The sequence below is a fragment of the Corythoichthys intestinalis genome, chromosome 13 (assembly GCF_030265065.1).
Source record: "Corythoichthys intestinalis isolate RoL2023-P3 chromosome 13, ASM3026506v1, whole genome shotgun sequence".
Classification (NCBI taxonomy): Eukaryota; Metazoa; Chordata; class Actinopteri; order Syngnathiformes; family Syngnathidae; genus Corythoichthys; species Corythoichthys intestinalis.
The window spans coordinates 8,845,663-8,867,627 of NC_080407.1; the positions used below are offsets into that span (position 1 = coordinate 8,845,663).

At 40.9% G+C, this 21,965-nt stretch overlaps 3 protein-coding genes across 6 annotated transcripts; 2 read left to right on the top strand and 1 right to left on the bottom strand.

The window, feature by feature from the left end:
• Positions 1-325: 325 nt before the first annotated feature.
• asb13a.1 (ankyrin repeat and SOCS box containing 13a, tandem duplicate 1) lies at positions 326-14,801 on the top strand. 2 transcript variants are annotated; one of them, XM_057855584.1, is made up of 8 exons: positions 326-439; positions 669-856; positions 3,579-3,735; positions 6,748-6,882; positions 8,491-8,682; positions 8,749-8,826; positions 12,613-12,677; positions 14,756-14,801. In XM_057855584.1, exons 1-7 carry the CDS (start codon positions 397-399, stop codon positions 12,627-12,629), a joined length of 810 nt encoding a protein of 269 aa, XP_057711567.1. In that variant the 5' UTR covers positions 326-396; the 3' UTR covers positions 12,630-12,677; positions 14,756-14,801. The 2 variants fall into 2 exon arrangements, with proteins under 2 accessions (XP_057711567.1, XP_057711566.1); XM_057855583.1 differs by lacking the exons at positions 12,613-12,677; positions 14,756-14,801 and having other exon boundaries at positions 8,749-10,208.
• Positions 8,393-13,934, bottom strand: LOC130928817 (uncharacterized). Of its 3 annotated transcripts, XM_057855581.1 has the most exons (5): positions 13,843-13,920; positions 13,657-13,756; positions 12,599-12,674; positions 12,292-12,527; positions 8,394-10,157 (listed from the first exon to the last, which is right to left on the bottom strand). In XM_057855581.1, the coding sequence occupies exons 4-5, from the start codon at positions 12,488-12,490 to the stop codon at positions 8,941-8,943; spliced, it is 1,416 nt and encodes a 471-aa protein (XP_057711564.1). In that variant the 5' UTR covers positions 12,491-12,527; positions 12,599-12,674; positions 13,657-13,756; positions 13,843-13,920; the 3' UTR covers positions 8,394-8,940. The 3 variants fall into 3 exon arrangements, with proteins under 3 accessions (XP_057711563.1, XP_057711564.1, XP_057711562.1); XM_057855579.1 differs by having other exon boundaries at positions 13,657-13,934; XM_057855580.1 differs by having other exon boundaries at positions 8,393-10,157; positions 12,292-12,674; positions 13,657-13,934.
• On the top strand, positions 13,050-21,913 carry LOC130928821 (ankyrin repeat and SOCS box protein 13-like). The gene is made up of 6 exons (XM_057855585.1): positions 13,050-14,374; positions 14,756-14,943; positions 15,446-15,602; positions 16,896-17,030; positions 17,235-17,426; positions 17,530-21,913. The coding sequence occupies exons 1-6, from the start codon at positions 14,332-14,334 to the stop codon at positions 17,655-17,657; spliced, it is 843 nt and encodes a 280-aa protein (XP_057711568.1). The 5' UTR covers positions 13,050-14,331; the 3' UTR covers positions 17,658-21,913.
• The last annotated feature ends 52 nt before the right edge of the window (positions 21,914-21,965 follow it).

The window sequence follows — 21,965 nt, forward strand, 5'->3', positions numbered from 1 at the left end:
CAATAATCACGGCAAATGCATTATAACACATCAGGTTTACAGCATATCAAAAATTATAATTTATAATGGGAGTCAATGAGCCAGAACATGGCATTATTACAAAAATTCAGCGTGAATCTCCCCAACCTGTTTGCAATAAGTGAGAAATTGCAGCATGGTGCCATTTTGATCTTTAAATGTTTTTAGTATCCTGGGGAAATATTAGCTCCCTAGTGTAATTTTTCCAATGCGTTCTCTTTTAGGAAACACAGAAGAAGAAAAAAAAGCCAGAGTATGGACAAATAACACTGACGGGTAAATTAGCAAGAGTATTACAACGTTTCATGTGACATTAGACTACAACTCCCATGATGCAAAGCCCCGCGCGCCTCGGCGTGACAAAGCTTGGTAAACAACATGGCGGTAACACCAGCCCGACGGTCATCTCTCCACGATTTAGGTTCATTTATTTAAACTTTATACTTTACATGGTAACGTTTGCAGTTGTAACATTTTATCCCTTGTCTTAAATTGTCCAATAATGCTGCTTGTAACATAATAAAGATTGAGTTCACGAACTTCACGTGCATGTCAAGCTAGTTTCGTGTACATTTCAAGGAGCTATTTTAAAGCATTGGCTCGTGGTACTCCACTGGCCTCACGTGTTTCCATTTTGTGAAATAAATCAGGTTTGTGGGCCGACCGGACTGCCCTCCACGAAGCCGCATTTCAAGGCAGGGCTTTACAGCTGATACGGCTTATAGAAAGTGACGCGTCAGTCAACATCGTGACGGTGGACAACGTCACGCCACTGCACGAGGCCTGCCTTCAAGCTCACCCGCACTGTGCCCGGCTTCTGCTGGAAGCCGGGGCCCAGGTTGGCCCCTTAAAGCACATACAACTATCATATTTTGTACTTCTACAGTGGTACCTTTATTTAAGAACGTCTCAACATACATAATTTTCAAGTTTAGACACGCCTCGACGGGAAAATAAAGCCACTTGTTAAGAAACAAATTTCAGGATACAAAAAGCAAAAATACATTATGGCTGGTATTCGCAGCTCCAAGAAATTATTGAACGTAACATATAACTCCTAGCAAAAAGTATGGAATCACCAGTCTCAGTCAGACATTTTACCATGTGGAACGAACTCTGATAAAAAGCTTGAAAAAAATAATGAATTAGTTAAAAAGTGCAACTCTTTAGCACTCAGAAACACTAAAAGAAATGAATGAAAAACATTGTGGTGGTCAGTAGATGTTACTTTTATAGCGCAAGTGCAGGGTAATAAATATAGAATCACTCCATTCTGAGGAAAATATATGGAATCATTAGAAACAAACAAAGAAATAACAATCAAAACACACATCTCTGGCAGCACCACCTCTGGCTTTTATGACCGCTTGCAGTCTCTGAGGCATGGATTTGATGAGTGTTCTTCATCAATTTGGTGCCAACTCTCTTTGATTGCTGTTGCCAGATCATCCTTGCAGGTCAAAGCCTTGCTGTGGACCATTTTTTTTTTTCAATTGCCACCTCAGGTTATCAATAGTTGTGAGATCTGGGCTGTTTGCAGGCCATGACATTGACTGGATGAGTCTTTCTCCAAGGAATGCTTTCACAGTTTTAGCTCTGTGGCATGATGTATTGTCACCTTGGAAAATGACAAAAGTATTTTCAATTGAAGGGATAAATCTGTCTAAAATTTCAATGTATACTTGTGCATTTATTGAAGATTTAACCACAGCCTTCTCCCTAGGACCTTTGCCTGACATGCAGCCCCATGTCATCAAGGACTGAGGGAATTTTGATATCTTCTTCAGGCAGTCATCTTTGCAAATCTCACTGGAACAGCACCAAACAAAAATTCCAGCATCATCACCCTGTCAAGAGTCTAGAATCTGCATTGGACGAGGTGTCAAGAATCTGCATTGGACAAGTTGATGATGCTGGAACTTTTGTTTGGTGCTGTTCCAGTGAGATTTACAAAGATGACTGCCTGAAGAAGACATCAAAATTCCCTCAGTCCTTGATGATATGGGGCTGCATGTCAGGCAAAGGCGCTGGGAAGATGGCTGTGGTTAAATCTTCAATAAATGCACAAGTTTACATTGAAATTTTAGACAGCTTTCTTATCCCTTCAGTTGAAAATATGTCATTTTCCAAGATGACAATGCATCATGCCACAGAGCTAAAACTGTTAAAGCATTCCTTGGAGAAAGACTCATCCAGTCAATGCCCAGATCTCAACCTTATTAAAAAACCTGTGGTGGAAATTGAAAAAAATGGTCCACAGCAAGGCTCCGACCTGCAAGGATGATCTGGCAACGGCAATCAAAGAGAGTTGGCAAACTACTTAAGAAACATTTTGAAAACCTCCAGAAAAAATGTCCGGATTTTAAGAGCAAATTTAAATTGCATTATTTGAAAATAACTTAAATTATATTAACATACAAAATAAATACAAGCTTGTTAATCATCTCTTAACAATCCAGGAATTAACAAAAAAATAAACATAGGTGTTAAGACCACTCAACATTGTCTGAATAAAGACATTAAATATAACTGAAAAAACTTTTGTCAGGGAATAACAAAACAATAAAAATGGAGCAGTCCTTCAGGTAAAACACTACTGCTTTTGTCCACAAGCACAGCCACACTCAACAAAAAAAAATGAAAGCTCCTGTGGGCTGCTTTAAGACCACATAAATAACATAAAAAGCAAAATTGGGGAGAAGGGGATGGATCTCGGTTCACTACATTTCTCACAGTTAATTTAACGTTAACAGTAGAAAAAACATACAGGATGCCCCTTCTCTCTAAGCAGCTTCCTTCTCGAGTTTTGCATGTTAGCAAGTTCAAACAGTTTAATGTTATGCTAACTCTGATGCAGGTCAGACTTTCAGTAGCAAAATAAGTGTTGTGTTCCCCACTTCCACAACATTGATGTCTTTTTACATTTCTTACAGTGGCTGCTACTGGCTGAAAAAAACAACAACACTTCTAATATCCCAGATATCTAATGTGTGTGTGTGTGTGTTTGTTGGGGGGTCAAGTCATCAGCCAATCAAATAAGTGTTTCGGAGGGAAAAAATGGACCGGCACATTCGGCAAGTAAAAAGAGGTAGGTTACATGTAAGTCTGAACATAATGAAAATAATTCACTTAATAATGGTGGGGTCAATTACAACAATTAAAACATATGGGATGACAATCTAAATGACATATAACTGAAGTCATTATATAACACAAATAAGGTTGCTTAAAAGTTGGTGGGGACAATTTGATTATCCTGAAAAGTTGGGTCGTGTTCTGTCCCTAGCGTCCCTATGCAAACCTACGCCCTTGCTTGGAACGGATTAGGGCATTTTACATGGAAAACGCGTCTCTACTTACAGAATTTTCAAGTTAAGAATCTACTTCCAGAACCAATTAATTTCGTAAGTGAAGGTACCACTGTATTAGGTTATTGTGGCTGTGACTCAACCATTAGAGCTAGTATTACATTCATACACTGATATTTTTTTCAGCTGAAATGTACATTTTGAAAGATGAAAGCTCCTGTTGCAAAGGGATGACAATTGTTTTTCTTTCAGGTGGACGTTCGGACCATCCACGGCAGCACTCCCCTCTGTAACGCCTGCTCTTCCGGGAGCTTGGAGTGTGTCAAGCTGCTGTTGAAATATGGCGCCAAAATCAACCCGTCGCTCACCGCTTTGACCGCGTCGCCCCTGCATGAGGCCTGCATCCAAGGTAAAACACATAAGCAGATTTTAAAGGGGGGCCAATCCCCCCCCCCCCCCCCCCCCGGTGGCCGAAAAGTGTCATTGCATGTAATTGACTTTCCTATAGACCCTACCCACGTGACGTCACAACTCCTTCCTCCTGACTGGTGCCGCCCAATTGTCCGTCAACACATCATGTTTACCTGTTACGGCTACGTACATTCCTCCTATTTACGACGTGTTTTTCTGCTCGTTAACATTAATAATCAAAATGGTGAAGGCGTGTGTGGCGGTCGGTTGCAATAACAGAGAAGATAGACGGAGAAAACGGAGAGACTTGAAGTTCTACCGGATTCCGAGAGACCCGGAGAGAAGAGAGCGAGATGGGCTGCTGCAATTCGACGAGAAAACTGGGCTCCAAACGATTACCACAGATTATGTAGTAGTCATTTTATATCTGGTAAGATGCATTTAATATATATTTAGAGGGTTTTGGGCTGACAACCACAATTAAGATCATTGCTAGGCTAATCGCCGACAACATACACGTATGTATGTAGTGAGAGTGCTATCGCTAAACCATATAGACATTAAAAGCCCTAACTCCATTGACAAACGACATGAAATACATTAGACTTGACAGTGGATGTTAGCAATAACAAAAGATTTTGAATTGAAAATTTCGTAACTCACCTTTCCAAGCACAAGATAGATTCCTGCCGAATTTTCGTGGACGAGGACCTGTTTCACCCAACCAGCAACGAAGTATTTATAAGCCTCCAAGCTCTTAAAGTTTTTCAAACTTTCGTGAGAATAGGCTGATTTTGTGTGGACAAGATAGTTGTACATATCAGGGTAGCTAGCAGATGTCAGGCAAATACGGCGGAGACAGCGGGTCGAAAAACATCGATTTAGGCATCAAATATGGATCTGGCGAATGGATAAACTGAAGCTTTTCCACATAACGCCTTTTATGCAACGCATCAAGTGAGTTTACGGCATCCGAAAGCACTGGGTCTTCCATGAAATGCATTATAAATTGCTCGATCAATTGAGACCATTGATAATACAGACACAAAATGACGGACAAGGGGGCGGAACCATACAGCGAGCACGTGATTTTGTGACGTCGGTGGGTAGGGTCTATATACCCTAATTTTCGCACTATAAGACGCACCAGACTATAAGCTGCAGCCCACCAAATTTGGCCCGAAAACAGCACTTGTTCATAGATAAGCCGCACTGGACTATAAGCCGCAGCTGTCCTCACTGTTTTATGGGATATTTACACCAAAAGATAGTAACCGGTCACACTTTATTTGACAGCGGCATCATACGACTGTCATAAGACCAAATGAACCACCATGAATCTTTGAACCAATTGGCTGCAAAGTTGTATTCCTTCAAGAAGCTTCATTTGGCCATCACTGCTCCCTTGGTGGAGACAGGCAACCTCTGCTGCCACCTGCTGTAAACCCTGTTGTCATCCAACATGCCTCCTAGCATGCATTGCATTGTACAGATATATATTTTAATCAAAATTCATGTTCTGTGCTAATTATTTCTTCAGTTACTGTTCCAGTTGTTTCATCAATTGTTAGTTATGGTATTTGCTAACACTTTATTTGATAGTGGCGACATAAGACTGTCATTAGACAATCATAATTATTGACATGACACTGTCCTGAGCATTAATAAATGCTTTATAACAGATGTCATTTAGTGTTATCCAGCAAAAGATTTCACTTTTGAATGGATGTAAAAATTCAAGCTGGAAATAAATGAAGCTAGTGACATCATTTCCCGGATGACACTTAATGACATAAGCATTCAGTAATGTTCGTGATAGTATCGTGTCATAATTATGACAGTCTTATGACAGTCTTATGACGCCGCTGTCACATAAAGTGTTACCTATTAACTCAAATAAATCAACATATAAGCCGCACTGGACTATAAGCCACAGGTATCAGTAGCGGCTTATAGTCCGAAAATTACGGTATATATAAAAGTTGTAAAGCAATAAAACTGCAACAAAAATGAATGAAATGAACAAAAAACATTTTTATAATGGGTCAAAATTATTTTTCGAGCACCTTACACAGTCATTTGCTTTGCATATAATTAAAATTTATATATAAAAGAGAAAAAACTTTTTTTTTTTTTAAATGATTTTTTTGTTTGATTGAAAATATTTTTTAATTGAAGCAACTTTTTGGGGGATTGAATGATTTAGACACAAATGTCCTAATCATAATATGGCCCAAACACAAAAAGGATTGCTTCAATCAAAGAAAACTTTTTCAATGAAAAATTAAGTGTTCAAATGCAAATTTTTCAATCTCAAATATTTTTTCGCATTCAAAGACTTTTTTCTATGATTGAAATTTTTCTTTTTCTGATTGAAGTGATTTCTTTTTGAAAATCTATATATTTTTTAAGCAACTTATTTTTTGATTGAGTAATAGAGAAAATTGTCCTAGCCAAAATGTGGCCCAAACACAAATCAACATTACTTCAATCAAAAAAAAAAAAAAAAAGCTTTCACGTGCTTTTTTTTTTTTAGTTTTTTTGTTGATTTCAAATTGATTTTTGCATTCAAACGCATTTTTTTTTATTGAAGCGACTTTTTTTGGTTGAAAATATATATTTTGATTGAAGCAACTTTTTTTGATTGATTAATAAAGACACAAATCTACCTCCATATGGCTCCGCCCAGGGGATACAATTTTTGACTGGGGTAACTACATTGGCATGACACCGGCGGGCGTAACAAATTCAATGGATGACGATATTGGCGAAAAGTATTGCCTAAGAAGCCTGATTTAGGATTCCCCTCAAGAACGATGGGAAACAAAAAACGCTCATTGTCAACTTATTATTGTAAATATTCTTGTTAATCTTTTTGCTGACACTGCGTTTTGGGGTCATCAACATGTTTTGCCCCCACCCGCCCGAAAAGTCAAACTCCGCCTATGGTAAAACATGCTAAGTCTACATGGTCTAGAAGATGTATTGTAACGCTGCTTAACCTCTACAGGGAGTCCTGAGATAGTGAGGCTGCTGATAGCCAACGGTGCCAATCTGGAGGCGTACGACGTCCACTTCGGCCCGCCCCTGCACATCGCTTGTGCAAAAGCGCAGGTAGAATGTGTCAAGGAGCTTCTGCTTGCAGGTCAGGCCGTATAATACAGTGGGGCAAATAAGTATTTAGTCAATCACTAATTGTGCAAGGTCTCCCACTTGAAAATATTAGAGAGGCCTGTAATTGTCAACATGGGTAAACTTCAACCATGAGAGACAGAATGTGGAAAAAAAAAACAATCACATTGTTTGATTTTTAAAGAATTCATTTGCAAATCATGGTGGAAAAAAAGTATTTGGTCAATACCAAAAGTTCATCTCAGTACTTTGTTATGTATCCTTTGTTGGCAATAACAGAGGCCAAACGTTTTCTGTAACTCTTCACAAGCTTTTCACACACTGTTGCTGGTATTTTGGCCCATTTCTCCATGCAGTTCTCCTCTAGAGCAGTGATGTTTTGGGGCTGTCGTTGGGCAACACGGACTTTCAACTCCCTCCACAGATTTTCTATCGGGTTGAGATCTGGAGACTGTCTAGGCCACTCCAGGACCTTGAAATGCTTCTTACGAAGCCACTCCTTTGTTGCCCTGGCTGTGTGTTTGGGATCATTGTCATGCTGAAAGACCCAGCTATGTCTCATCTTCAATGCCCTTGCTGAAGGAAGGAGATTTTCACTCAAAATCACTCAAAATCTCTCGATACATGGTCCCATTCATTCTTTCCTTTACTCAGATCAGTCGTCCTGGTCCCTTTGCAGAAAAACAGCCCCAAAGCATGATGTTACCACCCCCATGCTTCACAGTGGGTATGGTGTTCTTCAGATGCAATTCAGTATTCTTTCTCCTCCAAACACGAGAACCTGTGTTTCTACCAAAAAGTTCTATTTTGGTTTCATCAGACACATTCTCCCAGTCCTCTTCTGGATCATCCAAATGCTCTCTAGCGAACCGCAGACAGGCCTGGACATCAGCAGGGGGACATGTCTGGCAGTGCAGGATTTGAGTCCCTGGCGGCGCATTGTGTTACTTGATAGTAGCCTTTGTTACTGTGGTCCCAGTTCTCTGTAGGTCATTCACTAGGTCCCGCCGTGTGGTTCTGGGATTTTTGCTCACCGTCCTTGTTATCATTTTGACGCCACGGGGTGAGATCTTTCATGGAGCCCCAGATGGAGGGAGATTATCAGTGGTCTTGTATGTCTTCCATTTTCTCACAATTGCTCCCACAGTTGATTTCTTTACACCAAGCGTTTTACCTATTGCAGATTCAGTATTCCCAGCCTCGTGCAGGTCTTGGCCATAGTGGATTTTGGAGGTTGACTGACTGAGTTTGTGGTCTTTTATACCGATAATGAGTTAAAACAGGTGCTATTAATACAGGTGACGAGTGGAGCCTCGTTAGAAGAAGTTAGACCTCTTTGACAGCCAGAAATCTTGCTTGTTTGTAGGTGACCAAATACTTACTTTCCACTCTAATTTGGAAATAAATTCTTTAAAAAATCAAACAATGTAATATTCTGTTTTTTTTTCACATTCTGTCTCTCATAGTTGAGGTTTACCCATGTTGACAATTACAGGCCTCTCTAATCTTTTCAAGTAGGAGAACTTGCACAAATGGTGGTTGACTAAATACTTATTTGTCCCACTGAATGGACAGAGGAACGCCCAGAAAGTCCACACAACCCTATTCAAACATTTCACAGGTGCCGATGTGAATTCGAGCAAATTTCACGAGACGGCATTGCACCACGCGGCAAGACTGGACACGCCGGACGTGATCGAACTGCTGGTGGAGTTTGGAGCCAATACGCGCCAGCTTGACAACTCGGGTCTCAAACCCAGTGACTACTCAAAACCCGCGTCACCTTCCTGCCTCTGTCTTAAGTTTTATGAAAGTGCGTCAGCAGTGTAGAAGTCTGCCTGCTTGTTCGTGAAAGTGACATCTTGGTGTTTTGCTCCAGGCAACCCGCTGAGCCTTCAGCAGCTTTGCAGAATCGCTGTGAGGAGAGCACTCGGTACCACAGCCTCGACGGTCATAGGTTTGCTGGACATATCCCATATTATTAAAAGCTATCTGCAGTTTCATTAAAACTTATACAGAATTAACCATATTTGATTCCACATTTTATTTAGGCCAAAATGTATAAACAATGTCAAACTACAGTTACACAATGATTTTCCAGGGCATAACAGACAGTGACAATCTTATCTAACATTGTGACAGCTTCACCGTCACACCTTTGCGTCAAGTCCGGAGACACGTAGGTTTTTAAGAGTTGATACTTGCGGTGCATATTTCCCAGCATTGTTTCAACGTGAGCGCTCAGGTGCGTCGTGTCTCCAAAGTTCTTCTTGACAAAGGTCGACTCGTCGACCTCAGCGTAAAACAAGCCGGCGCTTTTGTCACCTTCCAAACCTCTCGCCAAGACGACGTCGCCTGGCGACAATTTACAAAGAAAGCCGCTTTTCTCCAACATGTTTTTGGTGGTTATGAATCCATTGCACGCATGCGATACGAAACCGACAAATCCGCCGAGCGATAGGGCAATTAAATACGTGACATGACCGCCGGATACCTTTTGCCTTCCGTTGCAAGTTGAGGGTTTTTGAATCGACACTCTTAAGCAGTCGATGATCGCGACAGCTTTGCCACCGAAAGCCTCGACAAACTGGACCGGGGTTGTTTTTTGCAATGTGTTTTGGTTCGGCCACGTGATGGATGGTCTCAGGTTTGTGTACAGAAATGAAACTGTTTCCCGAAACGTTGCGTTCGCTGTGCTGGTAGAGATGCTAAAAATGTGGGCGAGGTGTTGGATGGGCAAATCTAGCCGGAGGCGCATGAAGGTCAGCAGGAGAACTTGGAAAGGACTGAGTCTGCTCTCCTGGGCTGGCATGAGAGGTAATAAAAAACAGAAGAAGGTCATGAAAGAAGCCAAGTTTGGCATCCCCGTGTAATATTGTACTTTGCCGTCATTGTTTTGGAAGAAGCCATCGGGCATCTTGAACGCGTCCAGCTCTCGCCTGAGCCGCAAGTTCTCTTCCACTAGGTGGCTGACTTCCGCCGCCCTCTGGATACAAAAGCTGCATTCTGTCAAAGTGTCCACTTCAACTGATTCCTCTTCTTGCTTAATTTCCTTAGTTCCAAATCCAGAGCTATCCCCACTGCATTCCGTGTTCTCCGGTGCTTGTAGTTCTAATTTGACAATTTGATTCTTTTTGACATTCTCCGTAAACTCGCAGAGCATCGGCTCTTCTGCGGTCGACTCTCGCTCCTTTAGAACGTGCTCGACCCGAGATTTCCATACTTTTGACGAACGTGGGTCGTTGGCGCGTTCGTTCGGGTCATTTTCCATTTCGTGCGCCGGTTTCACTGCGATTGAATGAAAGGAACAACATCACTACAAACTCTTTGAGCGACTGCAACATTATATACGGTGGGGAAAATACGTTTTTAGTCAACCACCTATTGTGCAAGTTCTCTTACTTAAAAAGATTAAAGAGGCCTGTAATTGTCAACATGGGTAAACCTCAACCATGAAAGACCGAATGTGGAAAAAAAAAACAGAAAATCACATTGTTTGATTTTTAAAGAATTTATTTTCAAATTAGAGTGGAAAATGAGTATTTGGTCACCTACGAACAAGCAAGATTTCTGGCTGTCAAAGAGGTCTAACTTCTTCTAACGAGGCTCCACTCGTTACCAGTATTAATGGCACCTGTTTTAACTCATTATCGGTATAAAAGACACCTGTCCACAAACTCAGTCAGGCACACTCCAAACTCCACTACGGCCAAGACCAAAGAGCTGTCGAAGGACTCCAGAGACAAAATTGTAGACCTGCACCAGGCTGGGAAGACTGAATCTGCAATAGGTAAAAGGCTTGGTGTAAAGAAATCATCTGTGGGAGCAATTATTAGAAAATGGAAGACATACAAGACCACTGATAATCTCCCTCGTTCTGGGCTCCATGCAAGATCTCACCCCGTGGCGTCAAAATGATAACAAGAACGGTGAGCAAAAATCCCAGAACCACACGGGGGGACCTAGTAAATGACCTACAGAGAGCTGGGACCACAGTAACAAAGGCTACTATCAGTAACACAATGAGCCGCCAGGGACTCAAATCCTGCACTGCCAGATGAGTCCCCCTGCTGAAGCCAGTACACGTCCAGGCCCATCTGCGGTTGGCTAGAGAGCATTTGGATGATCCAGAAGAGGACTGGGAGAATGTGTTATGGTCAGATGAAACCAAAATACAACTTTTTGGTAGAAACACAGGTTCTCGTGTTTGGAGGGGAAAGAATACTATAATAATAATAATAATAATAATACATTTTATTTATCACGCACTTTACATTTGAAAAACAAATCTCAAAGTGCACATTACCATGTAAAAAAATAAAAAGACTAAGAATAGAAGAGTAAAAGCAAAAATAGACCGAAACATTGATAAAATCGGATGGAAATCAGATAAAATAAGATGGATGAAATTAGCCAGGGTAAGCTTTTTTAAAAAGGTAGGTTTTTAGTCCTTTTTTAAAGGCATCCACTTTCTGCGGGGCTCTGAGGTGGTCTGGGAGGGCGTTCCAAAAGGCCCTGTCGCCCATAGTCTTGAGCCGAGTCCTGGCCAGGGGTAGACGGTGCAGTTGGCCTGACAGGGTTCTGGCTGAAGTATTTGGTGTGAGGAGTTCGGTGAGGTAGGTGGGGGCTACACTGTGTAGACAGTGATGGGTGTGAAGGAGGATTTTGAATTCAATACGGATGTGAACAGGGTGTGACTACTGAATTGCATCCGAAGAACACCATACCCACTGTGAAGCATGGGGGTGGAAATATCATGCTTTGGGGCTGTTTTTCTGCAAAGGGACCAGGACGACTGATCTGTGTAAAGGAAAGAATGAACGGGGCCATGTCTCGAGAGATTTTGAGTGAAAATATCCTTCCGTCAGCAAGGGCATTGAAAATGAGACATAGCTGGGTCTTCCAGCATGACAATGATCCCAAATACACAGCCAGGGCAACAAAGGAGTGGCTTTGTAAGAAGCATTTCAAGGTCCTGGAGTGGCCTAGCCAGTCTCCAGATCTCAACCCCATAGAAAATCTGTGAAGGGAGTTGAAAGTACGTGTTGCCCAACGAACGCCCCAAAACATCACAGCTCTGGACGAGATCTGCATGGAGGAATGGGCCAAAATACCAGCAACAGTGTGTGAAAAGCTTGTGAAGAGTTACAGAAAACGTTTGGCCTCCAATATTGCCAACAAAGTATGAGATGAACTTTTGGTATTGACCAAATACTTATTTTCTACCATGATTTGCAAATAAATTCTACAAAAATCAAACAATGTGATTTTCTGTTTTTTTTCCACATTATGTCTCTCATGGTTGAGGTTTACCCATTTTGATAATTACAGGCCTATCTAATATCGTCAAGTGGGAGAACTTGCACAATTACTGGTTGACTAAATAGTTATTTACCCCACTGTACTAGTTAGTTAAACATACCTCTGCGCTTTTTGCCTCTGAAGGCCTTTGTCGTCTTCTTACAGCAAGAAAGCGCTTCGTGCTGCTTCCTCCATCGTCGTATCATGGACTCGTTAACGCCTAGCTCGTGCGCCGCCGAGCGATTGCCCTTTACGATCGCAAGGTCGATCGCCTGCAGCTTGAAGGCCGCAACGTAAGCAGTACGTTGCGTCTTCGACATGGTGAGGCGCTTGTTCAATTTGGAATAAAGCTTCAATCTGTGTGAATTTCATTTGGAAATGTGAACAGTAAATATATTTAGAGTAGATTTTTTACCCCTGAAACCTACCTGTGTATTTGCAGCAAAAAAAGAAAGATGAGGGGGGGTCAAATCAACGCGTCTTGAAGTGGGCAAGCAGCATGTTCTGGTAAGACACAATAAAGATTATTTTCACTCATTAGAAGTTCTGTAAAATGTAGAATCACTTTGAATCCAATTTTGATGCTTCAAGTATCCGTTTAGTTAGGGTGGTGTTGTAATGTTTTGTTTTGAACGTTTGCATTTACAGTGGGGAGAACAAGTATGTGATACATTGGCAGTGTATCACATACTTGTTCTCCGCACTGTAGTATTTTTGATTTGGGTGGATACATTGCCTTCTAGTGGCAGCAGTGAATATGGGTGAATCTAGCTGCTTCCTGTTAAGACCAACATAAGGTAAGTTTTTTTTTTTTTTTTTTTATGCAGTTGTTATTTAGTTTATAGGTCTATTTAGCCGTTTTTGTGGGACTATATGTCTGAATGATTTGTTAAGAGCATTGTAAAAAAAAAACATTTTCGTATTACAGCATTTAACTTTTGCTGTGCAAGTTAGCCAATTGTTCTTTTGTTGTACTTAGATCCTCATTTACTTTTTTGTTTGAGGCTAAGCTCAGGTATTTTTTTAAAATTTATTTTTAAATGAAAGTGGAATTCTGCATAGTTTGACGAAACACTCGGGAATTGTATTTTGTATTCAAATTGAATGCTTTTGTTGCCTTTCCAAAATACAGTGAAATTGTTCAGGGACACTTCAGAAATAACCAAGTTAAACTTTAATTAACATTACAAAAACATTGCTTTGAGATGTTACCATTGAATCCCAAACCAGCAAAACTGAGGGGCACCTTCCCACAATCCTTTGCTACTGATGGTAAACAATACATCAGCAGAAAGATGGCGTAGTTTTCCCAATTTCACGTGGATTTAAGAGCCTATTTTAATGAGTTAGCATCATTTTTATTTATTTATTTTAAATGTACTTTTCGGTTGTACTTACTCTGCTCGCCCGATGACCCTTCTGCACATTTTTTATTTGATTCATCCTACAGTACACCCAATTTCAATCTGTTTAATGCAGTGCTTACCGTTATTAAAATGCCGACAGCAAACGGTTTAATCTTCTTGCCGTCGAACGGTGGCTATCCAAGCAGACTGACGACTGTAGATTTCCCACGCCTGCGATTGCTTCCAGGTCGAGAATTTGGAAGGAAAAAAATGAGTTTCTTTTTGCGGTTGTCGTTTCTGTAGCCAAGGACACAACAAAAACGAACCATAGCCGCGATCTCACACTGTACTGTGATCTCCGACAGTTCTTCTATTGCTGTTTTTTTTTTTTCCTGTTTACTTCTTCTTTTGACCAGGAAATAAGACATTCTTTATTTTTGCTCACTCTCGTCATCTATCGTCACTATATGATATTGCTCTTAACATATACTTGCGTATTTTCTTTGCTGTTTTATTTATTTATTTATTTATTTTTCAAATCATTTATATTAAAAAAAAAAGTAATATTTGGTTTTTTTAAGTTTCCCCTTGTTAATTTTTAATTATTAAACACCAGAAACTAGTGGTTTTCATACATAAATTTACCATAGCTTGTACATGCACTGTTTACCCCAACCTGTAAGGGGCGCTCATGCATACATACTGCCAGCTGTGAAAAGCAACGAGGAAAAATCCCGCACATGTAAACATTGCGCGTGTCTCGTTTACAAACAACGTAGGTCTGTTTTTGGAGTGTTTCGCAGCTGAGTCACAGAATGGAGTTTGAAAACACAAAACCATATTATTTCGGAGATATCGGTGCGTATGAAAATAATTTTTGCGTGGTTGAGCGACATTGTATGTGTCAACGAGGGGCTAAGGTGCTTAGCTTTTAAGGTTAAGGCAGCACAGATGTTGCTTGGATTTCATTTTAGCTTAGTTTTATTCCTTAATTTGTAGGAATTAAGCAGCAAATACACTGTAAAAAACCTATGGAATACTGAAAACAACTGTCATCATCATTAGTACAATTAAGTCATAAGCTGCCATTGACTGTAATAGACGTCCAGTCCATTTTGACTTGGACTGGCTGCCTGGCCGCGAATTGTCCATTATCTGCAAGAAGTTGAGAACCAAGTCATATTTTTTTAGAAGAAATAAATAGTATATTTGTGATCTATTCGTATTTTAACTTGGCAGGCTGCTGGTCCGAGAGAACCGAGGTCCACATGGCAGCGTCGATGGGTCGGGCTTCACTTCTGCAGCACCTCATTGCATGTGGTGTGTCTGTCAACATTGTGGCTGTGGACTCGATGACACCCCTGCACGAGGCCTGCATCCATGGGCAGGTCCAGTGTGCAGAGTTGCTGCTGGACGCTGGAGCACAGGTGAGAAAACCCCCCAGATCATAGCACTGCCCCCACAGGCTTGTATAATACTTTATAGATGGGCGCATCACTTCATCTGACTCACTTCTTACCCTGATGCACCCATCACTCTGCAACAGGACAGCAAATCTGGGCTCATCAGACCACAGTCCTCACTCCTAAACCTTTTACTCTCCAAACTATCCAAACTCTGTCCTGATTGAAACTCTCCTTCAAACACACATTTTGAATGTAGCCAGAAGTGTTTATACTGTATAACGTAGCGAGTGGTCAAACTGTGCGGCAAAATCTACTGCACTCCCTGAAGCAATTACGTGGTACAGCTGGGCAGCGAGACTTCGACGTCATCGTTTTCTGAACCTCTCCTAAATGAAGCGAGTCTCTGTATGCGCTTCGAGGAAACGTCCCTTCATTTCTTGACACACGCTTCGAAAGCTTGGCGCTCCTCGTTACATCACTAATGATAACGGTGTCTGTTCTAATGTCCTTTGATGCATTTAAGGTGGATGCGAGAAATGTGGACGGCAACACTCCACTTTGTGAAGCCTGTGCTGTGGGCAGTTTGGCTTGTGTGAAGCTCTTGCTGGAACGAGGTGCCAAGGTCAACCCTTCTCTGACCTCCCGTACTGCCTCACCGCTTCACGGGGCCTGTATGAGCGGTAAGTGCTTTCCTTGCAAATGTACTACTTTAGACCTCAAACTGACTGTAGCATTCCGGTTAAAAAGATGGTCTCTCAAACTGATGGTTTACAACTTTTATTTCCAACCTTCATGATGCAAACAAATAAAATAACACAATTAGCAATTGACAGTAACTTTTACCATAGACGTCATAACCTTTAAGTTTTTGCCCAAAATACCAACTTATTTTTCTTTTATACTGCATGTTTTCAACAGCTAATAAATCAATTTTCTCATCAGAAACTTAATACTTGAGGAAAGCATGCACAATCAATTATAATATATAAATGGATTACTAATCAATTCTATATACAATCACAACTTTTTAAATAATAGAATAGCCCTTTATTTTCATTATACAGTTGTACAATGAAATAATATGGAGCATTACCCTTTGCAGTGCATGATAAGTTAAAATCTCAAAAGTGACTTGCAAGTATAAAATCTAAAACAAATATAAAATGCGTATGAGATAGCCCTATATTCAGGCAGTGCAAATAATCAAAGTGAAGTAGCAGCAGTTTGACAGTTAAGCCTTTGAATATTGCAGGTGAGTATGTATTGCACATAGAATATTGCATATAAATGAATATTGGACTATGACTTGGAGCATTTCCCTTTGCAGTGCATGATAAGTTAAAATCTCAAAAGTGGCTTGCAAGTATAAAATCAAAATTAACGAATATAAAATGCGTATGAGATAAGAAAAATAGTTTTCAAATATATTTTTTTGAGTTTCAAATTTATTTTTGCATTCAAACACATTTTATTTGATTGAAGTGACGTTTTCTTCGATTGAAAATATATATTTTGGTTGAAGCAACTTTTTATTTGATCGAAGCAACTTTTTTTTGGATTGAATAATAAAGACACAAATCTACCTCCATAGATTTACAGGGTAAAAGGGACAAATTAAAGTTTGGGGGCTTAATTCGCCATGAATCTGCTATGGCAGCATATAGGCATATTGTTCTATCAAACACAACAGTTGTTATGGCTTAAAATACAGCAGCTTCTTTTAAAGAGGAGTGCAAGAGCAGAAACAGCTTTTTCAGCCTTGTCTGTGTTTTCAGGATTTACTCGTGAGTGAGTCGCCTTGCTTAGAGAAAAGGCGCAAATTCATTTAAAACTTGCCGTTTTGCCAAAGACAGCCATCCACCGCTCACTTTTGCTGAGAAGTCTGCTCCCACATACACGATGAATGGGTTGCCGCTGAACCCTTTACACTTGGCTCCCGCTAGTTTGAAACGGCCTTGAAACTCTCTTTGCAGGCAACTCGGAATGCGTAAAGCTCCTGATTGCTAAGGGTGCTTCACTGGAGGCGTACGACCTTTACTGCGGGACCCCGCTGCATGTAGCCTGTAATGATCAACACACAAACTGTGTGAAAGAGCTGCTCAATGCGGGTGAGTTGTTTTCCATGTATAGCTAGCTATTGTGCTTAATTCTTTTAAGATGAATGCAAAAATGTGGTTTGTTGAATCATTCGAGGGTTAAGTGGGATTTTTTTTTTTTTTAATATAATTTTTAAACCTTATTTTACAAATATTGTCTTTTTAAGAATGACACATTTTATTTGAATACTATTTATCACTGACCGTTTCTTTCAGGCGCCAACGTGAATGCCGTCCGGTTGCACCGCACCCCGCTCCATCTGGCTGCAAAAGGTGCGCAAGTGGAGATGATCGAGGCCCTCATGGAATTCGGCGCCAACATTTATGCCCGGGATAAACACGACAAGAAACCCATCGATTTTGCCACACCGGTCTCTCCAGTTGCCGCCTGCCTGCGGTCCTACGAAGGTGTCGCTTGCAGAGTTATAAGAAAACACTGTAGTGGTATAAAGTTGCCAGAAGATGGTGCACCAGAATCATAGTAATGGTTTTTCCCTCTTCTTTTTGGCAGCCAACCCTTTGAATCTCCAACAGCTCAGCAGATTAGCAGTGCGGCGACAACTGGGAACCAGAGCCCTTAAAGTTGTAGTCCAACTCAAGATACCAAAGCTGATTATCAGCTACCTCAGCTATCAGTGATTCGAAGCCTGAAGATGATCGTCTTAAGAAACTGGAAACTCGCAAAGAAACAAAGTGCTGAATGAATCCAGTAGTTGCATATAGTAGTTAGTTATGTCTGTATATTTTAGTTACCTTAATTTCTGTTTATGTGATTATTTTACTCTTTGTCTGCCTTTGACGGCAATAGAAAACAGAAGAAGGTCATGAAAGAAGCCAAGTTTGGCATCCCCGTGTAATATTTTACTTTGCCGTCATTGTTTTGGAAGAAGCCATCGAGCATCTTGAACGCGTCCAGCTCTCGCCTGAGCCGCAAGTTCTCTTCCACTAGGTGGCTGACTTCCGCCGCCCTCTGGATACAAAAGCTGCATTCTGTCAAAGTGTCCACTTCAACTGATTCCTCTTCTTGCTTAATTTCCTTAGTTCCAAATCCAGAGCTATCGCCACTGCATTCCGTGTTCTCCGGTGCTTGTAGTTCTAATTTGACAATTTGATTCTTTTTGACATTCTCCGTAAACTCGCAGAGCATCGGCTCTTCTGCGGTCGACTCTCGCTCCTTTAGAACGTGCTCGACCCGAGATTTCCATACTTTTGACGAACGTGGGTCGTTGGCGCGTTCGTTCGGGTCATTTTCCATTTCGTGCGCCGGTTTCACTGCGATTGAATGAAAGGAACAACATCACTACAAACTCTTTGAGCGACTGCAACATTATATACTGTGGGGCAAATAAGTATTTAGTCAACCACCAATTGTGCAAGTTCTCCTACTTGAAAAGATTAGAGAGGCCTGTAATTGTAAACATGGGTAAAGCTCACCCATGAAAGACAGAATGTGGAAAAAAAAAACAGAAAATCACGATGATTTTTTAAAGAATTTATTTTCAAATTAGAGTGGAAAATAAGTATTTGGTCACCTACAAACAAGCAAGATTTCTGGCTGTCAAAGAGGTCTAACTTCTTCTAACGAGGTCTAACGAGGCTCCACCTGTATTAATGGCACCTGTTTTAACTCATTATCGGTATAAAAGACACCTGTCCACAACTTCAGTCAGGCACACTCCAAACTCCACTATGGCCAAGACCAAAGAGCTGTCGAAGGACACCAGAGACAAAGTTGTAGACTTGCACCAGGCTGGGAAGACTGAATCTGCAATAGGTAAAACGCTTGGTGTAAAGAAATCAACTGTGGGAGCTATTATTAGAAAATGGAAGACCTACAAGACCACTGATTATCTCCCTCGATGTGGGGCTCCATGCAAGATCTCACCCCGTGGCGTCAAAATGATAACAAGAACGGTGAGCAAAAATCCCAGAACCACACGGGAGGACCTAGTGAATGACCTACAGAGAGCGGAGACAACAGTAACAACCAAAATAGAACTTTTTGGTAAAAACACAGGTTCTCGTGTTTGGAGGAGAAAGAATACTACAATAATAATAATAATACATTTTATTTATCACGCACTTTACATTTGAAAAACAAATCTCAAAGTGCACATTACATTTTATTTTATTTACATGTTATGTAAAAAAAAATAAAAAGACTAAGAATAGAAGAGTAAAAGCAAAAATAGACAAACATTGATAAAATTAGCCAGGGTAAGCTTTTTTAAAAGGTAGGTTTTTAGTCCTTTTTTAAAGGCATCCACTGTCTGCGGGGCTCTGAGGTGGTCTGGGAGGGCGTTCCATAGACGTAGAGCAGCAGCTGCAAAAGCCCTGTCGCCCATAGTCTTGAGCCGAGTCCTGGGCGGGGGTAGACGGTGCAGTTGGCCTGACAGGGTTCTGGCTGAAGTATTTGGTGTGAGGAGTTTGGTGAGGTAGGTGGGGGCTACACCGTGTAGACAGTGATGGGTGTGATGGAGGATTTTGAATTCAATACGGAGGTGAACAGGGAGCCAGTGTAGGGTGTGAACACTGAATTGCATCCGAAGAACACCATACCCACTGTGAAGCATGGGGGTGGAAATACCATGCTTTGGGGCTGTTTTTCTGCCAAGGGACAAGGACGACTGATCTGTCTAAAGGAAAGAATGAATGGGGCCATGTATCGCAAAATTTTGAGTCAAAATCTCCTTCCGTCAGCAAGCGCATTGAAGATGAGACGTTGCTGAGTCTTCCAGCATGGCAATGATCCCAAACACACAGCCAGGGCAACAAAGGAGTGGCTTTGTAAGAAGCATCTCAAGGTCCTGGAGTGGCCGAGCCAGTCTCCAGATCTCAACCCCGTAGAAACTCTGTGGAGGGAGTTAAAACTGAAAGTCCGTGTTGCCCAACGACAGCCCCAAAACATCACTGCTCTAGACGAGATCTGCATGGAGGAATGGGCCAAAATACCAGCAACAGTGTGTGAAAAGCTTGTGAAGAGTTACAGAAAACGTTTGGCCTCCAATATTGCCAACAAAGTATGAGATGAACTTTTGGTATTGACCAAATACTTATTTTCCACCATGATCTGCAAAGAAATTCTTTAAAAATCAAACAATGTGATTTTCTGTTTTTTTTTTCCACATTATGTCTCTCATGATTGAGGTTTACCCATTTTGACAATGACAGGCCTCTCTAATATCTTCAAGTGGGAGAACTTGCACAATTCCTGGTTGACTAAATAGTTATTTGAAGGCCTTTGTCGTCTTCTTACAGCAAGAAAGCGCTTCGTGCTGCTTCCTCCATCGTCGTATCATGGACTCGTTAACGCCTAGCTCGTGCGCCGCCGAGCGATTGCCCTTTACGATCGCAAGGTCGATCGCCTGCAGCTTGAAGGCCGCAACGTAAGCAGTACGTTGCGTCTTCGACATGGTGAGGCGCTTGTTCAATCCGGAATAAAGCTTCAATCTGTGTGAATTTCATTTGGAAATGTGAACAGTAAATATATTTAGAGTAGATTTTTTACCCCTGAAACCTACCTGTGTATTTGCAGCAAAAAAAGAAAGATGGGGGGGGGGTCAAATCAACGCGTCTTGAAGTGGGCAAGCAGCATGTTCTGGTAAGACACAATAAAGATTATTTTCACTCATTAGAAGTTCTGTAAAATGTAGAATCACTTTGAATCCAATTTTGATGCTTCAAGTATCCGTTTAGTTAGGGTGGTGTTGTAATGGTTTGTTTTGAACGTTTGCATTTACAGTGGGGAGAACAAGTATGTGATACATTGGCAGTGTATCACATACTTGTTCTCCGCACTGTAGTTTTTTTGATTTGGGTGGATACATTGCCTTCTAGTGGCAGCAGTGAATATGGGTGAATCTAGCTGCTTCCTGTTAAGACCAACATAAGGTAAGTTTTTTTTTTTTTTTTAATGCAGTCGTTATTTAGTTTATAGGTCTATTTAGCCGTTTTTGTGGGACTATATGTCTGAATGATTTGTTAAGAGCATTGTAAAAAAAAAACATTTTCGTATTACAGCATTTAACTTTTGCTGTGCAAGTTAGCCAATTGTTCTTTTGTTGTACTTAGATCCTCATTTACTTTTTTGTTTGAGGCTAAGCTCAGGTATTTTTTTAAATTATTTATTTCTAAATGAATGTGGAATCCTGCATAGTTTGAAGAAACACTCAGGAATTTTATTTTGTATTCAAATTGATTGCGCTTTTGAAAGTGCAATCTTAGCAAGCCTTTATTGCCTTTCCAAAATACGGTGAAATTGTTCAGGGACACTTCAGAAATAACCAAGTTAAACTTTAATTAACATTACAAAAACATTGCTTTGAGATGTTACCATTGAATCCCAAACCAGCAAAACTGCGGGGTACCTTCCCACAATCCTTTGCTACTGATGGTAAACAATACATCAGCAGAAAGATGGCGTAGTTTTCCCAATTTCACGTGGATTTAAGAGCCTATTTTAATGAGTTAGCATCATTTTTATTTATTTATTTTAAATGTACTTTTCGGTTGTACTTACTCTGCTCACCCGATGACCTTTCGGCACATTTTTGATTTGATTCATCCTACAATACACCCAATTTCAATCTGTTTAATGCAGTGTTTACCGTTATTAAAATGCCGTCAGCAAACGGTTTAATCTTCTTGCCGTCGAACGGTGGCTATCCAAGCAGACTGACGACTGAAGGAGATTTCCCACGCCTGCGATTGCTTCCAGTTGGAGGATTTGGGGGGGGGGGGGGTGAGTTTCTTTTTGCGGTTGTCGTTTGTGTAGCCAAGGACACAACAAAAACGAACCATAGCCGAGATCTCACACTGTACTGTAATCTCCAACAGTTCTTCTATTGCTGTTTTTTTTCTGTTTACTTCTTCATTTGACCAGGAAATAAGAAAATCGTAATATTTCGTTTTTAAGTTCCCCTTGTTAATTTTTAATTATTAAACAAC

Bases quoted from the DNA above. Each gene is read 5' to 3' on its own strand.
- asb13a.1 (XM_057855583.1), top strand. From the start codon at position 397: ATGGCGGTAACACCAGCCCGACGGTCATCTCTCCACGATTTAG. The intron at 440-668 runs GTTCATTTATTT...GAAATAAATCAG, and splicing joins GTCATCTCTCCACGATTTAG to GTTTGTGGGCCGACCGGACT. The intron at 6,883-8,490 runs GTCAGGCCGTAT...AACATTTCACAG, and splicing joins CAAGGAGCTTCTGCTTGCAG to GTGCCGATGTGAATTCGAGC.
- LOC130928817 (XM_057855580.1), bottom strand. From the start codon at position 12,490: ATGTCGAAGACGCAACGTACTGCTTACGTTGCGGCCTTCAAGCTGCAG. The intron at 10,158-12,291 runs GTATGTTTAACT...ATTCAATCGCAG, and splicing joins CAGAGGCAAAAAGCGCAGAG to TGAAACCGGCGCACGAAATG.
- LOC130928821 (XM_057855585.1), top strand. From the start codon at position 14,332: ATGGAGTTTGAAAACACAAAACCATATTATTTCGGAGATATCG. The intron at 17,031-17,234 runs GTGAGTTGTTTT...CGTTTCTTTCAG, and splicing joins GAAAGAGCTGCTCAATGCGG to GCGCCAACGTGAATGCCGTC. The intron at 17,427-17,529 runs GTGTCGCTTGCA...TCTTTTTGGCAG, and splicing joins CTGCCTGCGGTCCTACGAAG to CCAACCCTTTGAATCTCCAA.